The 17,580-nt window shown below is 37.2% G+C and overlaps 1 protein-coding gene across 1 annotated transcript; it reads right to left on the reverse strand.

Moving 5' to 3' along the window:
* Positions 1-13,934: 13,934 nt before the first annotated feature.
* On the reverse strand, positions 13,935-17,073 carry LOC145800488 (uncharacterized). Its single transcript, XM_082890175.1, has 2 exons — positions 16,776-17,073; positions 13,935-14,338 (listed from the first exon to the last, which is right to left on the reverse strand). The coding sequence occupies exons 1-2, from the start codon at positions 17,071-17,073 to the stop codon at positions 13,935-13,937; spliced, it is 702 nt and encodes a 233-aa protein (XP_082746301.1).
* Positions 17,074-17,580: the final 507 nt, after the last annotated feature.

Below are 17,580 nucleotides of genomic sequence, written 5' to 3' on the forward strand. Positions count from 1 at the left end.
CAACAACAAATGAACTAATTAGTTAACTAACTAATTAACTAATTACAAGACAAGTGCAAGTAAACTAAGTAATTAAATTAAGTAATTAACTACTCTGCCTCGGGAAATGAGAGATGTGCATGCGCATGCTTGGTTATCACCCGAAAAGACCACCGTTTTGCTCCCGAAAGCCTCTGTTTCCAGAGTTGAACATTTCCAGAACCATTTTGCTCCACCCTACCAACACTCTACTAAGGTTTGCATCAGTGGCCAGCCGGTCACTGGTAAAGACTGCCGGCCATCTGGTGTTCTGCTGGCCACATGCCGGCCATGGATAGTGGCCTATTGGCCACTGATGCACTGGTTCATCTTGCTGCAACAGAGGATAAATAGAGCAAAAAGAGGGTATTCTCACAGATTGTTTGCACAACTCACCCCTCCTTTTCATGAACAAATCCAAGGAGTGATGAACTTAAGCCACAAACCACTAACTCAAGCAATTTCATTGCATGATGGTTTGTGACTCAAGAGGTGCAAGTTCAATAAATGCAAAATGAGACACACAAAACCATCACCCTATCATGCATGATCAATGGTAATGGAGACCTAGGAAACTTGACACATTTCATCACTTTGAGTATGAAATGTCCCAATTTTCCTTGTGTTCAATTAACGCCCGATTGAACACAACAAGTTATCATCTTGCTCATCTTTTAGTCCCAAGTTTTAGTTACTCATTTTACTTTACCAACCATCCTTTAATCCAATTAAGTCCAAAGGGTGAATTAAAGTCCTCTAATGGAAAGAAGGCTCAAAACACAAGTTGCTTTGGGTATGAAAGAAGCACCATACCGTTAGTAATGAACCCCCTAAGGGATTAAAACATTAAGTATGAAACCTCAATTTCACACTTAGGCAAACAAGTGACTTGAAACCACTTTCAAAGCAAAATTAAAAGCCAAGAAAGGAAGAAGGTTGCAGAGATGATTAGTGCTGAAATTAAGTGTGAAAAGCACTAAAAACACACAATCAACTCAAACAAGTGATGTCTAATAACCTAAAACACCAAGCTTGTGAGGGCTATTACACTACAAGCATGCAAAACAAAGCTCAAATGACTTAATCAATCCAAAATAGAGTTAAAACATCCCTAAAACATGCTGGAATTGAGTTAACAATAGTTAGAAAACTAGGCTAAAACATATAGCATGCTAGGCTAGTAAACAAAACATAAAAAGGGAGGCTACCCCCTTCATTTTTGGACTTCAAAACATGATTTTAGCTACTGAAATAACTCTGAAAATTAGTATTTAAAGGCTCAAAAACAAATTGTAAAAGGGTGGGGAACACAAGGGTAAAGGTCTCCAAAACAAGGTACAAAGAAGGATGAACAACCCCTTAACCTTTAATGGCCTTAAAACCCAAGTTTTAGCCCAAAAATGCAGAGTTTTTACAGTTCAAAAACAGCCCAAAAACATTTCAAAAAATGTGCTAGAATGAAGACAAAAACATGGAGCAATTCAAACAAATAAACAAGCCAAAGGATGGGTGGCTAACCCCTCCATTTTTGGGACTTCAAAACTACTTTTTTAGCCTCTGAAAACCTCTGAAAATTAGTGGTAAAAAGCCCAAAAAAAGTTGATGAAAGAATGAAAAACACAAGTGGAAAGGCTTATAGAACAAGGTTCAAAGAAGGGTGATTATTAACCCCTTTATTTTCAATAGCCTTAAACCACAAGCTTCAACCCAAAAAAATAGTTGAAAAACAATTCAAAATCAACAAGAAAATATAGAAAAGAAATAGTCCAAAGATGGTACAAAAGCAAGAGAAGGTATACCTCTTGAAGATGAATGCTTCTTTGAGTTATATACTACTAATTTCAAACTCTCAAGTGCTTTAAGAGCTCAAATTCAAGCTCAAATCATCTCACTAAGAAGTCCTCCAAGTTTGGTTTGGTGTGTTTGGGCATAGGCTATGCAAGTTTCAAAAGAGAGAGAGAATTGTGCCGAGAGAGAGGATTTTTCCAAAGATATTCTCACTCCTAAATGTTTTTCTAACCTTGAAAGCAAGAAGAGAGGTCTTTTATATATAGAAATATATGAGCTTTGGTCGAAAATATCTAAAAAAGAACAGTTGGAGCAGTGTGGAAACAATTAGAGAAAAATATCTAGTTTTTATATTGATGGCTGGCAGGCTAGCAGTGGTGGCCGGCCGGCCATCACTCGTGGCCGGCAGGCAAAAAATGGTGGTTGTCGGCCACCTGCCAGTCATGCCTCCAGGTCTGACTTCAAATGGGCATATCTCCCTCATCCAGACTTGGTTTTAGGTCATTCTTGAGTCTAAATTGAAGCCCCAGAAGTCTAGTTTCCATTGGTGGTATCCTCACATCTAAATTCTAAGTGTACAATGAGATATACCTATATTAGTAAAGGTTGCTCAGTTTTTGGCTTAATCAGATTGATGTCTAACTTCAAACAGCCATATCTCCCTCATCTGAACTCGGCTTTAGGAGATTCTTAAGTGTAAATAGAAGCCCCAGAAGTCCACTTTCCAATGGTGGTGACTTCACAACTAAAGTCAAAGTGTACAAAAAGATAGGCCTAATTTAGTGAGGCTGCTTAGTTCTTTCTTAACGGTTTCAAGTTCAACCACTTCCCCAACTAGTTTTCTTCCCCCCACTCTTATTTTCTTCAACTCCAAACCTATAAATAAGATGTTTAAAAGATTTTTCAAAGAGTTCACCTCTCTTCCATTTATTTCCACTTTGTCCTTGCTCGTTTTACCAAAAAGTGCAACTTTTAAACGAAATACGAGCATCGAAACATCGTAGAAGCTTTTTGAAAAATATTTTGAAAGAGGGTTTTAAGGTCTAAAATAGTTTTGATCCAAAATGGGGTGTAAGGTTGGGATTTAGAAGCTCTTCTTTCTGAAGAAATCGAATTTGCACAGCATAACTTTCATCATTGAGTGATCAATCAGAGACGCCCAAGTCCTAAGGGTGGCCAGAAATGGAGTGGCTACACCTAGCCATTGCGGTTTGACTATCGCAATGAATGCAAAATCGCTGGCATAGGTTTTGACTATATTAGAATATCTTCTAAGAAATTACGAAGCCATTCTGCTTCTTCTCCTGTTTTGTCTAAAGAAATAAATTCAGATTCCATTGTGGATCTAGCTATGCAAGTCTGTTTAGAAGATTTTCAAGAGACCGCTACACTTCCCAAGGTAAAGACATATCTACTAGTGAATTTTGAATCCTTAGTGTCGGATATCCAATTAGCGTCGCAATGCCCTTCTAGGACCGCTGGATATCTAGTATAGCACAGTCCATAGTGACGGGTGTATTTTAGGTATCTAAGAGCCCTAACAATTATTGTCCAATGGTCTTTTCCTAGGTTACTTGTGTATCTACTCAATTTACTTATTGCAAGTGCTATATCAGGACGCATGCAACTCATTAGATACATTAGACTTCCAATTATACGGGAGTATTCCAATTATGATATTCTTTCACCTTTATTTTTCATTAAATGAAGGTTAGCATCCACATGTGTCTTTACATGACGGTCGTCATGCTTATTGAATTTCTCAAGAATTTTGTCAGCATAATGAGTTTGAGACAACATATCCTTTAGATGTTTTAGTAATTTTTATTCCTAAAATCACATCTGTTACTCCCATATCTTTCATGTCAAACTTAGTTTTCAACATTTTCTTAGTTGAATTGATCATTCCACTATTGCTACCAATAATTAGTATATCATCTACATATAAGCAAACAATGACATAACCTTTCTCAATGTTTCTAACATAAACACATTTGTCACTCATTGATTTCAAATCCATTTATCATCATGACATTTTGAAATTTTTCATGCCATTGTTTTGGTGTTTGTTCCAAGCCATACAATGATTTTATTGATTTGCACACTTTCTTCTCTTTGCCTGGAACGATAAAACCTTCTGGTTATTCCATGTAGATTTCTTTATTCAAATCACCATTCAAGAATGCAGTCTTTATGTCCATTTGATGTATCTCTAGATTGTTTAAAGTAGCAATTGCAATCAACATTCTAATGGATGTGATCCTTATTACGGGTGAATAGGTATCGAAGTAATCCACTCCTTTAGTTTGCCTATAACCCTTGACCACAATTCTTGCTTTGTACTTGTCAATTGATCCATCTAATTTCATTTTCCTTTTGAATATCCATTTATATCCAAGAGGTTTACAACTTGGTGGAAGATCCACAAATTCCTAAGTATGATTTTGTGGAATAGATTCAATTTCACTATTAATAGCTTCTTTCTATAAAGGAGCTTTTAGAGTTTAAATTGTTTCTTTGAAAGTTCGAGGCTTTTTCTCAAGTAGAAATGTTAAGAAGTCAGGACCAAAAATTTTCTCAACTCTAGCTCTTTTACTTCATCTAGGTTGTTCTTCTAATTCTCCTCCTTAGTTTTCTTCAACCAATTCTTGACAATTGTCAAATACAATATCATGAGTCTGCTTAGGAATACTAATCTCTTGAATGGATTTGCAAAGAAAAATATTTTCGAAAATTGAAGCATTCCTTGACTCAATGATTGTATTAACATGGACCTCTGAGTTATCACTTTTATGTACTAAAAATCGATAAGCACTACTGTTGTTTGCATATCCAATAAATACACAATCAATTGTTTTATAACCAATCGTGACCTTTTTAGGCACTAGTAATGCTACCATAGCCAAACACCCCCACACTTTTAATTATTTAAAGGAAGTCTTTCAGCCTTTCCAAAATTCATAAGGTATTTGAAGAGTTTCTGTCACGACCCAAACCCGTCCCTATGGGTTTAGCATCGTAACCGGCCAGTAATCCTTGCACTACCGAAGACCTCTGAACAGATTAACAAGATTAAGGGGCTAGCGGAAGCAAATACATAAATATAGTTGTCCAATGAGCTGTGCTGACTTATATGAAACGGAATATTTAGAACTTTATATACATAATCAAAAGTCAATCATACATTATACCCACACACATTACAGTATCTTAAGTTCAACCAACAGAATTAAAACAAGTCATACATATACATAAAACCAACAAAGCTTGAACAGAAGACACTTCGGGAACCTCCACGTACGGCACAATGGTTGGCTGACAACAGGACACAGATCTAGACAAAAGCCTTCAGGCTCGGGCTCCAGAATGCTCACCTATACATATATATACACACAATGAGATAAAGCCCAATGAATAATAACAGAATAAAGGATTTAATGAATGATGTCCGTCACAGAGTTAGAAATCAAATTCTTATCAGAAACAGATTCTTACACATATTCGTAATCATTTCCCTATTCAGATTTTGCATATAATCATACGTGGTACATCCCTTAGCATTAACAAATCCAATGGCCCATAAAGGGACAGCCTTGAAGGCATTCTGATGACTCATGTGCACAGAGACATTTCTGATGACCCATAAAGGGACGCATATCATATGATGCTAAGGATGCCACGAATAACTTTCAGAATTTTGGACAACCATTCATTCATTTCAAACATAGCATGGCATTTCAGATAACTAATTACTTCGTATCATAATATTCAGAAAATACTTAACATTAGTGTGTTTCTAACCCTGAAAATAAGGTCCACGCTCGAGCGTGGCTTTCCTCGCTCGAGCGGACATGCAGACAATGAAGCCTCGCTCGAGCGTGGACTTCCCTGTTCGAGCGGATTGTAAACCTTGACAAAAGTACTGGATGCATTTTTTTCACGCTCGACGGGCGCTCGACCTACGCTTGAGCGTGAGACTCAAAATCTCGCTTGAGCGTGGATTCCCTCGCTCGAGCGGACTGCAAAACACCAGAACTTCTGGGTATATGCATTTCACGCTCGAGCGGAGTGCACGTACTCAGAGTTCACGCTCGAGCGTAAAGTCCCACGCTCGAGCGTGGATCAAATTTTTGGAAATTCCAGATCTAATCACCAAGCTCAATTTCGACCTTCGAAGCATCAAACTCAATTTTCTAGGCCCAAAACTTTGGAAAACACTTAATAACTCATAGAACAACATATTTAAAAGATCATTTCAAGAAATCATGGCCCAAGAGCAACACAATTTGTGCAAAATCAACGTGAACTTTATGAATATGCTATTAATTCAACATGCAAGAACCTCTATGAATTCAAACCCTCCAAAACAAAATCAAACTTGATAATTTGATGGAAAACAAGTTGAATGACCATAATGTGAGTGAAATTAACACATGCATGGAAGAAATCTTAGAACTCAAATTCAAGACATGAAAATTTATGCATGCATGAATACCTGAATTAATCCTCAATTCAACATTTTAACCCAAATCCTAGCTTTAGACACTAATTAACCATGAACCATGCAAGAACTAATCTTAAATTCACAATGGAGAAGGTGAAATCTCTACCTTAGGTCTTGAACTCTAAGTGTAGAAGCTCAAATCTTCCAAGTTTCCTTCAAATCTCCAAAGATCAAGCAAAATTCTTGTTGAATCAATTTTCTCCTACTCTTCTCTCACTCTCACGGTTTGGTCTGAGATATGGATGAAGAAATGATGCCTCAAGGGTGTGAATTGAGTCCCACACGAGTTTGTAAAGGTGGCCCACTAGGTGGCAATCATGTAAATACTCAACTAATGCGATTTAGCATTATATAATCTAATTTAATCATACCAAATCAAATTTCAACTAAATTTACCATAAAATCACATTAATTCCAATTAACACAAAACACTAATCAGTTCCAGATTCGGCCGCCGATAAGGCCTTCAATTCGCAGTTCAAAGTCAAAACATGAACAGATCATTTTATGGTAAATAGATAAAGACACAAAGATAATGCAATACATATGCAAATTTTAATTTCGGATTCCTTCTAAATTATTGTTAGGCATAAATAATCATGGTTTAGCATTAATCGGAGGTCGGGGTTATTACAGTCTCCCCTCCTTAAAAAGTTTGGCCCTCCAAACTCAAGTTATCTTATCTCAAAAGGAATGATGTCTATAAAAAATAACTGCAATTCTTTACAAAACAAAAGTATAACCATATTCATAAATATGCTCATAACCCAATCTCGACCTTCGCTTCGTACCGAAACAGAATCACAAATCATATACAGAAATTAGGATTCGTATCAAAACAGAGTCTTATACACATTCAGATTTTAGTCAAGAACAGATTCAGATACGTGTTCATATTCATATTCTTGCCCAGATCATGCATAGATGTCACAAGTCTTGCTTAAACATACATGGTGCATTTATTAGCACTAACAGAGCAGATACAAACATAGCAGATACAGAACATATACAGACGCGTGATGGTTATGAATAACAGTTCCATAAAGGAACCTCCGAATCCGGGTACAGAGAACAGATAAGCTAAGCCCCCGTGACGGGGCCTCTGGTACGGGTAACAAAGTGCAGAAAGATATAGATTCCTTAAAGGAACCTTCGATACCGGGTAACAGCCAACAGATATCACATAATACCAAAAGTCACACGAATACATATCAGAGATTAGACAATTTTTTTCAGCATACAACATATAGCATTTCAGAAAACAAAACTTATTTTGTCACGCAGAAAATAAATATAGTTGGACATAACTTTATTAAGTTATTACTCTCATTACTTATATCAAGTACTTATCGAGGTCATAGATTCACACTGTCTCCCGTTATTAAGTCACAGAGACTTGATCTACTCACTCCCGAGTCATCCATCCGGTCCTTATTCAACTTGGTTTTCAATTCGGTAATCCATTACAGTTAGCCCAGGTCATCCAAAGTATATCAGAAATACAAGGCAATTTCGTACGTTAACCTCATAGCAGTAAATGAAATTCCGAGGTAATCATTCATATACTATTCATCGGCCTCAATTTCCACAGATTCAATCGCACTATGTGTCCATACAGAAGCAGTCCTATTGATTACATATACCCCCCGGTAGTCAGAGTTTATAATCAAACCAGTCTGTTGTCACAAATCCCATCAGTTTTGAAGTACAGAAATACCAAAGCAATCATTCTCTAGTCAACAAGTTCATGGTCAAAACGGTAATATTGGGTAATTAATCACATGTCATATATACAATATTCCCATATTTCCCAAGCACAAGTTACCAAATTTCATAATCTCATTCACGTGTTTTCCCAATAAGTTACAAGCATATAGTAAGAAGCTATTCGTAATCACATGGTCTGCCGTTGATGGTTCACATTCTTCCTAAGGGTTCAAGATTGATTCTAATTTTCATTCGGTTGGTTCCCTTAGCAACACAGCCATGTCATTCAGTCATAAGTAATTCGCAATCCCCAATAATGTAATCAAATCAGATAATGGTTCTCAATAAGGGTCTCCTTAGATCAAATCAATGAAAGTTCAACCAGGCCATATCAAGTCAAGGTTCAAGCGTGAGTCATCAAACAGAAGTTCTCTCAGATAAACAAAGGTCTCCTCAAACCATAGTTCTATCAGATTAGATCAGGTAAAGGTTCTAGTACCTCACTCACTTAGGTGCATAGTCAGTAGTTCTATAGTTGTTCTAAGTTCCTCGGTTCTCAAATCACATCAGAGTTATGTACCACAATAGTTCATATTGAAGAGTTCAGGTCATATACAATGTTACATTCTCCAAGTAAGTTCACATGTGGGTGCACAAGTATGTAATTGTTCATATTAAGAAGTAAGCATCACAATCAATATAACAATTTCCCAGAGTCATGGTTCCAACGGTCCAGTTATCAACAAATAATCATATCAATCATTCTGGGCAATGGTTTAGTCATATATATACATGTCCAGAGTCTTATAACGTGCCCAATACAGATTCACGAGTTCAATGTACAGATGAACACAAAATAGCTTCTCCAGATATGATAGTGAAGGCAACAAGTCATAAGTCTACTCAGTCTAGATACAAATACAACGGATAAAAGAGTGTGTCGGGTTCGATTAACTAACATCCCACGCAAAGGTATAGATATATGTAGGTCCAAACATGTTCCATAATAATATAATTTCAGTAAATGAAGTCTTACTTCTTCAGATATCAAGTAGGTAAATTTTCATTGGCTCAAATCGTTTAGTCCTTAAGTTAGTTCAAATCTTAGTGATACTCTAATAATAGTTTCCTTTTTAGCAACCTCGGTTGAGTTCTAAATGATTCCAACAAATGGGTTCCGTCTTAATCAAATAACACATAACATAACTGGTAACAAAACATGGGATGAATTGAGTTCACCAATCAAAATCTTTCAAAGCCTCGAGGGCTGTTTACTAACATATACATAACACTAGGGATGACATTCTTGACAGAACAGAGGAATAACCGCCCCGGAATCGAAACACACCCGTTCATGACCGTCGGTGGCCGACTCGGAATCGGTTAGACAACCCACCCGTACAAGACCGTCGGTGGCACCATCCGTACATGACCATTGATGGCAAAGAGATATCTCAACAAAGGTGCTCCATAAGCTTAACGTCCCCTGGCACGAAAGGACCTTTCAAGAATGTCATCAAAACAAAGCTAACACTTGATATAGAAACTAATTGATAATCATTCATGCTAGGTCAAATACTCTTTCAAAACAAAGCAAAGCAAAACTTTATCAAAACATTATAACGCAACCTTATTAAAAAAAAGAAACACCCACACATAAACTGTTAACTTCAAGCAGTCCTATTTGTACATAAGTACTATCCTTAACCAATTAAATTATTTAAGCTTTCTCTTAGGTTTTGGGATAGTCTTATATATAATGCCCAAACTTCTCACATTTCCAGTAATTCGGTGACACAATCCCCGATAGATCTTGTGACATATAACATACTAGGATAACTTAATTCTTGTACAACTTTACCTGGAATTGCTCGTCTTTCCTACCACAAAATTCTTAGTTTTCTCCCTTGGTTCACTTTTCACTTCCACACTTAATTCTCCCTTTTGATCTTGTTACGTGCGATAGGATTCACAGCCCTCACTACGTTCTCTAATACTTCTTCTACTTAACCTTATCACTCTGGTAAAGACTCAATTTCCACTTCATTCATCCTTTTTTCATCACCTCCTCCTATTGATGGAAGGGAAGGGTTAAACACAAGAAAATGGTTGACAATACTTGGGTTGATTCATTGACTTAAATTATATTACAAGCACATATCATATACAAGTAGACATACACACATAGACATATAAGGACGCTCGTAGGGTGACCTATTCATTCCCAAGGAATTTACCAAGAATTTCTGATTTGAAGCACGCTGGCCAAACGTGATTCCAATCAGACTTTCAAGGTCATTCTACAAAGGCATGAGACTCTACGGTTTACTATTCCACATAATAGGTTCCCACTAAAATGTACTATCTTACATATCAAATGACTTCTCTCGTCCTCAATTACCATAGTTCCACGCATCTCGTTGATCATCAAATTCCTCAATTTTCCAAGTATTCTCATAGTCCAGTTTAACATATAATACATATACCTTCCATGACCTTCATTGAAGATTCTAATTTTGCATAATATTGTGCCTCCAGAAATCAACATGCCTATTCTCACCAATGCTTTAGTCAAACTCTTGATTCCCTTATAACATTAGACATTTCACAACATTTCTTAGCTTTTAGCCTCATCACTAAGCTTGTTAAACACATTTGAGTTTCCCCTATAACCATCACAATTCCTTGACAGCTCATAAAACTTAGCTTCAACACCTAAATATATCACACAAATATAAATACATAATCCTGAATGCACAATTAACTACTTATTTTCCAAATGCATGAAACTTAAATTCGTTCTAGACATTCCAATGCTCAATGGACACGTGTGTGAGGTATTATCTCGTGCTTTGATACCACTCTGTCGCGACCCAAACCCGCCCCTATAGATTTAGCATCGTAACCGGCCAGTAATCTTTGGACTATTGAAGGCCTCTGAACAAATTAACAAGATTAAGGGACTAGCGGAAGCAAATACATAAATATAGTTGTCCAATGAGCTGTGCTGACTTATATGAAATGGAATATTTAGAACTTTATATACATAATCAAAAGTCAATCATATATTATACCCACACACATTACAGTATCTTAAGTTCAGCCAACAAAATTAAAACAAGTCATACATATACATAGAACCAACAAAGCTTGAACACAGGACACTTCGGGAACCTCCACGTGAGGCACAATGGTTGGCTGACAACAGGACACAGATCCAGACAAAAGCCTTCAGGCTCAGGCTCCAGAATGCTCACCTATACATATATATACACACAATGAGCTAAAGCCCAATGAATAATAACAGAGTAAAGGATTTAATGAATGATGTCCGTCACAGAGTTAGAAATCAAATTCTTATCAGAAACAGATTCTTACACATATTCGTAATCATTTCCATATTCAAATTTTGCATATAATCATACGTGGTACATCCCTTAGCGTTAACAAATCCGATGGCCCATAAAGGGACGGCCTTGAAGGCATTCTGATGACTCATGTGCACAGAGACGTTTCTGATGACCCATAAAGGGACCTGATGACCCATAAAGGGACGCATATCATATGATGCTAAGGATGCCACGAATAACTTTCAGAATTTTGGATAACCATTCATTCATTCAAAACATAGCATGGCATTTCAGATAACTAATTACTTCGTATCTTAATATTCAGAAAATACTTAACATTAAACATAACTTTACAAAGTTATTACTCACAGATGATTGGTAGCCCTAACTAGATGGTAAGGCGGCCCTTCACTTGTTCTAAGGTGCGTGACCTACATGAACACACATACGAACACACACTTGAAATACATGTTCGAATTGTACATAACTTATACCGTTTGTTCTTAGTGTGTTTCTAACCCTTAATCCTCATTATGGAGTCTTAAAAATGGTTTAGAAATGCCTAGGATGGAATGAGGATGCAAGAATGCGCTGGAAAATATTTCTCAAGATTTGTTGAAAATAAGGTCTACGCTCGAGCGTGGCTTCTCTCGCTCGAGCGGACATGCAGACAATGAAGCCCCGCTTGAGCGTGGAATTCCCCGCTCGAGCAGACTGTAAACCTTGACAAAAGTACTGGATGCATGTTTTTTATGCTCGACGGGTGCTCGACCTACGCTCGAGCATGAGACTCAGAACCTCGCTCAAGTGTGGATTCCCTCGCTCGAGCGGACTGCAAAACACCAGAACTTCTGGGTATATGCATTTCACGCTCGAGCGTAGACTTCCACGCTCGAGTGGAGTGCACGTACTCAGAGTTCACGCTCGAGCGTAAAGTCCCACACTCGAGCGTGGATCAAATTTCTGGAAATTCCAGATCTAATCACCAAGCTCAATTTCGACCTTCGAAGCATCAAACTCAATTTTCTAGGCCCAAAACTTTGGAAAACACTTAATAACTCATAGAACATGTTTAAAAGATCAATTCAAGAAATCATGGCCCAAGAGCAACCCAATTTGTGCAAAATCAACGTGAACTTTATGAATATGCTATTAATTCAATATGCAAGAACCTCTATGAATTCAAACCCTCCAAAACAAAATCAAACTTGATAATTTGATGGAAAACAAGTTGAATGACCATAATGTGAGTGAAATTAACACATGCATGGAAGAAATCTTAGAACTCAAATTCAAAACATGGAAATTTATGCATGCATGCATGCATGAATTAATCCTCAATTCAACATTCTAACCCAAATCCTAGCTTTAGACACTAATTAACCATGAACCATGCAAGAACTAATCTTAAATTCACAATGGAGAAGGTGAAATCTCTACCTTAGGTCTTGAATTCTAAGTGTAGAAGCTCAAATCTTCCAAGTTTCCTTCAAATCTCTAAAGATCAAGCAAAATTCTTGTTGAATCAATTTTCTCCTACTTTTCTCTCACTCTCACGGTTTGGTCTGAGATATGGATGAAGAAATGATGGCTCAAGGGTGTGAATTAAGTACCACACGAGTTTGTAAAGGTGGCCCACTAGGTGGCAAACATGTAAATACTTAACTAATGCGATTTAGCATTATATAATCTAATTTAATCATACCAAATCAAATTTCAACTAAATTTACCATAAAATCACATTAATTCCAATTAACACAAAACACTAACCAGTTCCGGATTCGGCCGCCAATAAGGCCTTCAATTCGCAGTTCAAAGTCAAAACATAAACAGATCATTTTATGGCAAACAGATAAAGACACAAAGTTAATGCGATACATATGCAAATTTTAATTCCAAATTCCTTCTAAATTATTGTTAGGCATAAATAATCATGGTTTAGCATTAATCGGAGGTCGAGGTTATTACAGTTTTCTTGTGAGGTATTTTATTCAAAATATAATTGGCAGAAAGAATAGCTTCCCCCTACAAGTTCTAAGATAGTCCCAAACTTATTAACATAGCATTCATCATTTCTTTTAAAGTTCAGTTTTTCCTCTCAACAACTCCATTTTGTTGAGGTGTATAAGGCGCAATAGTTTGATCCACAATTCCGAGTTGTGAACATAAGTCACCAAAAGATGCATCATATTCACCACCTCTATTACTTCGTAACGCCTTAATTTTTTTTCCTAGTTGTAATTCAACCTCATTCTTATATTGATTGAATTTTTCCAAGGCTTCATCTTTGCTTCGTAACAAGTACACATGGCAATATCTAGTGCTATGTCAATAAAAGTAATGAAATACTTTTTGCCACCCTGAGTTTGAACAAATTTCAAATCACAAATATCACTATGGACTAAGTCCAATAGCTCAGTTTCCATTTCAATTGTTTGAAATGGTGCTTTAGTTAATTTTGCTTCAACACACACTTCACATTTGTGACTTGAATCAATTTAAAATTTAGGCAACTAATCTAGGTAAATTAATCTTCATAAAGTATCATAATTTATATGACCTAATGTTCAATGCCACACACAAGAAGACTCAAGAAAGTAAGCAGAAGATGTGTTAATTTCATTAAACTTTGGAACAACAATCATTACATTAAGTTTAAAGAGTCCATCGCTCATGTACCCCTTTCCTACATACATTCCATTTTTGGTAAGTAGAAACTTAGCAGACTCAAACACTAATTTAAACCTATTCTTGCTCAGCAACGACTCAGAAACCAGGTTCTTTTGAATATCTGGTACATGCAACACATCTTTGAGAGTGAGTTCTTTGTCTGACGTCATCTTTAGCACCATGTTACCTTGTCCCTCAACTTTGGAAGTCAAAGACTTCCCCATGTAAAGTTGTTCTCCATCTTCTGCTGCATGATATGATGAGAACATCTTTTTCTTGAAACAAATGTGGCAAGTAGAGCCTGTGTCCACCCACCATGCTTTGGGGTTATCCACCAAATTGACTTCAGACACGACGCCTATAGCGATCCCGGTTGTCCCTTTACTGTTCTGTTGTATTCCGGACTCAGTTCCGTGGAGTTGGTAGTTGTATCTATCTTGTTGTCATCTTTTAATTCCATTTGTTCGGGTTCTAGGATGTATTGGGCAGAGTTGTTACAGGTTGGTTGGGCTTTGGTTTCAATTCCTTGTTGCCCAGTTTTTAAGAGGTCCGCTCGAGCGGGTCCGCTCGAGCGGGTCTTCTTGCGCTCGAGCCGAGATTGTACGCTCCCTGTATTTTGGTGCTCTGCAGAACTTCTGCAAGCATGTTTTTCATGCTCGAGCAGGTTTCTTTGCGCTCGAGCGGTGGCGCTCGAGCGGGTATTCTGGCGCTCGAGCGGGTAGTACTTTTTGGTGTAAGTTCTGGGAGGGGGAAATCTACGCTCGAGCGGACTGGTTTTCGCGCTCGAGCGGATGTGCTTTATTCTTGTGTTTTGGCGCTCAAGGGGGCCTTCTTGCACTCGAGCGAACCTAATTTTTTGTTCTTGACGCTCGAGCGTTGTGTTCTCCGCTCGAGCGGGAATGTCGTTTATCAGTTGGTAGCTGGGCATTTTAAAATCACTTTTTACATTCTCTCTCTCTCTCTTACTTTCTAAAAAGACATTTTGAGAGTTCCTCTCTCTAGAAACTCCCTTCTCTCTAGGGTTTGATCTAGTTAGAGTGCTTCCTTTCCCTTTGGTTTTTTTAAGAGTTGGGTTGATCGTCGAGGGCTACGTTTTGATCCGAGTATATTGAGTTTTGGAGTATGTTGAGTTTCTTCACCTTCTTTCCTTGAGCTTCGAATTTGAGGAAGGGATTCCTACTCACTCTTATGGTCTTTGACATAGATTTTTGATTGTTTTGATAAAGTGTTGAGGTTGGGTTAATTTTGGGACTTAGGGTTTCAAAATGTTAAAAGAGGATTTGTTATTTTGAGTCAAAAATGTGTGTTGTGGGTTCAAAATAATGATATCGTTATTGGTTGTTGATATTTAGACCATTGGGTCAATATTTGGAAATCGGGTGGAAAACCCTAATTTTGGGAAAATTGTGACTGTATGGAATTGAGTTGAAAATAATGAAATTAGTTCATTATATGGTTGACTAGTGGAGTTAGATTTATTAATCGCTCACTTTTGAAAACATTGATATTTTATCTGTTGGAGCTTTTATTATCTGTTTAGAAATAATTGCTTGGGCTACTGGTGGAGGGTAGTTTTGATTGTTGTAGACAATGCATGATGATTAGGCAAACTAAAACTAATCAATTGGATATGTCATAGAGTATGACGGTTGATAGAATACATTAACGTTATGTATTGATTGATTGTGTATATGACCTTTGTGTATATACGTTGTGTGTGTGGGAGGAGATAGGGGATGTACTCCACGGTTTAGGGGAAGATAGAGGATGAACCTCTAAACCGGATGTTGTTTGGGAGGAGATAGGGGATGGACTCCACTGATACAGCTCATATGCTTGTCAGAAAATGTGTTGATATAGCTCATATGCTTATCTTTGGAAGTGTTGATACAGCTCATATGCTTATCATTGGAAGTGTTGATATAACTAATATGCATATCTGTTGAAATGTGGATACAGCTTGTATGCTTATCTGTTGAGATGTTGATACAACTAGTATGTTTATCTATTGTAAAAAATGGGAAATGTTTAATATGAGTCACTGTCTCATATAAGTGATTGGCCAGGTTCTGAGCCGTTGATGTAAATTGTGAAATTGATAAGAAATGGAAATTGAAATGAAACATGAACATAATGGTCATGAAATGGAAATGGGTTATGAATTGGTTTATGAAAATTGAACATTTATCAATTGCTAATGTCTTAGTTATTGCTCATACTGTGTTTAGCATATCTCTACTGGGCGTTGGCTCACCCTTTATGAGACATTATTTTCAGGTACAGGTAGTATGCCACCTCCAAGGACATAGCTAGGATGATGATGAGAGTTGAAGACTCTTTTTGTTTATTTTGTTTGTATTACATGTATATCAAGCCAAGGGCTTATTTTGTATAGAGTTAGTACTCTTCTTTTGTGTAACTAGGTGTTGACTTGGAAAGCTGTAAGCCCATAGGGCATTTGCTTTTGTTGTTAACATGTAATACAGTTGTAAGAATTACTCTGATGAATAGAAATGGTTGGTTTCTTTTATATCAATGCATGTCTAAAGTGATGGGTTTTATGTATTATTTTGAGGGCGTTACAGCGCCAAATATATTCAAGTGTGAAACCACTGCACAAAGACTCACTTTTTTAGTTAAGTTGGCTTGAGCGGGTTTTTTCTTGTAGTTCTCTTGAGTCCTCCTCTTGTGACAATCCTCGGCACGATGTCCTATTTTGTCACACACAAAGCACTTGCCATTAAAATTTTGACTGTCCCCACTTTTAACACCTTGGTTGGAGCTCTCTCTGGGATGTTTCCTTTTCTTATTATTGAACTTTGGCTTATGTTCCACAATGTTTGCCTTGGATTCCATGAGACAATGCCTATTTTTCTTTTTAGAACCATGATTATCCTCTTCAATCCACAAGTGAACAATCAAATCCTCTAGTGACATCTCTTTGTGTATATGTTTTAAACAGTTTTTGAAATCTCGCCAAGTCGGCGGTAATGTTTCAATAATAGCTGCCACTTGAAAAGATTCGCTCAGAGACATTCCTTTTGTATGAATTTCATGCAGGATAACTCAAAGTTCTTGGACTTGATTGATCACTACTTTGGAATCCACTATCTTAAAATCAACGAAGCGACTGACAACAAATTTCTTTGTTCTGGCATCTTCCATTTTACACTTGTGATCAAGCGCATCCCACATAGGTTTTGCGGTCTTGATTGGACTATACACATTGTATAATGTGTTATCCAAACCATTGAGGATATAGTTCCTGTAGAGAAAATTTGCATGTTTCCATTAATCCACCGCTGCAACAATTTGTGCATCACTTTCATTCCCACTAAGAGATGGAGCATCTTCTTGCAAAAACCTTGCCAAATTCAAGGTGGTCAGAAAAAAATAACATTTTCTATTGCCAACGCTTAAAATCTGTACCACTGAATTTTTCAGGTTTCTCTCCATGATTGACGGGAACATTACCATGTCCAACAACCATCGGAATGGAAGCAAGCGGTGTAGACACAACGGGTGTAGGGGCAGTATTTCCCG

The sequence above is a fragment of the Camellia sinensis genome, chromosome 10 (assembly GCF_055761805.1).
Source record: "Camellia sinensis isolate YWXY chromosome 10, ASM5576180v1, whole genome shotgun sequence".
NCBI classification, from domain to species: Eukaryota; Viridiplantae; Streptophyta; class Magnoliopsida; order Ericales; family Theaceae; genus Camellia; species Camellia sinensis.

Bases quoted from the DNA above. Each gene is read 5' to 3' on its own strand.
- LOC145800488 (XM_082890175.1), bottom strand. From the start codon at position 17,073: ATGTCTCTGAGCGAATCTTTTCAAGTGGCAGCTATTATTGAAACATTA. The intron at 14,339-16,775 runs GCAAGTGCTTTG...GGGTGGACACAG, and splicing joins GGACAGTCAAAATTTTAATG to GCTCTACTTGCCACATTTGT.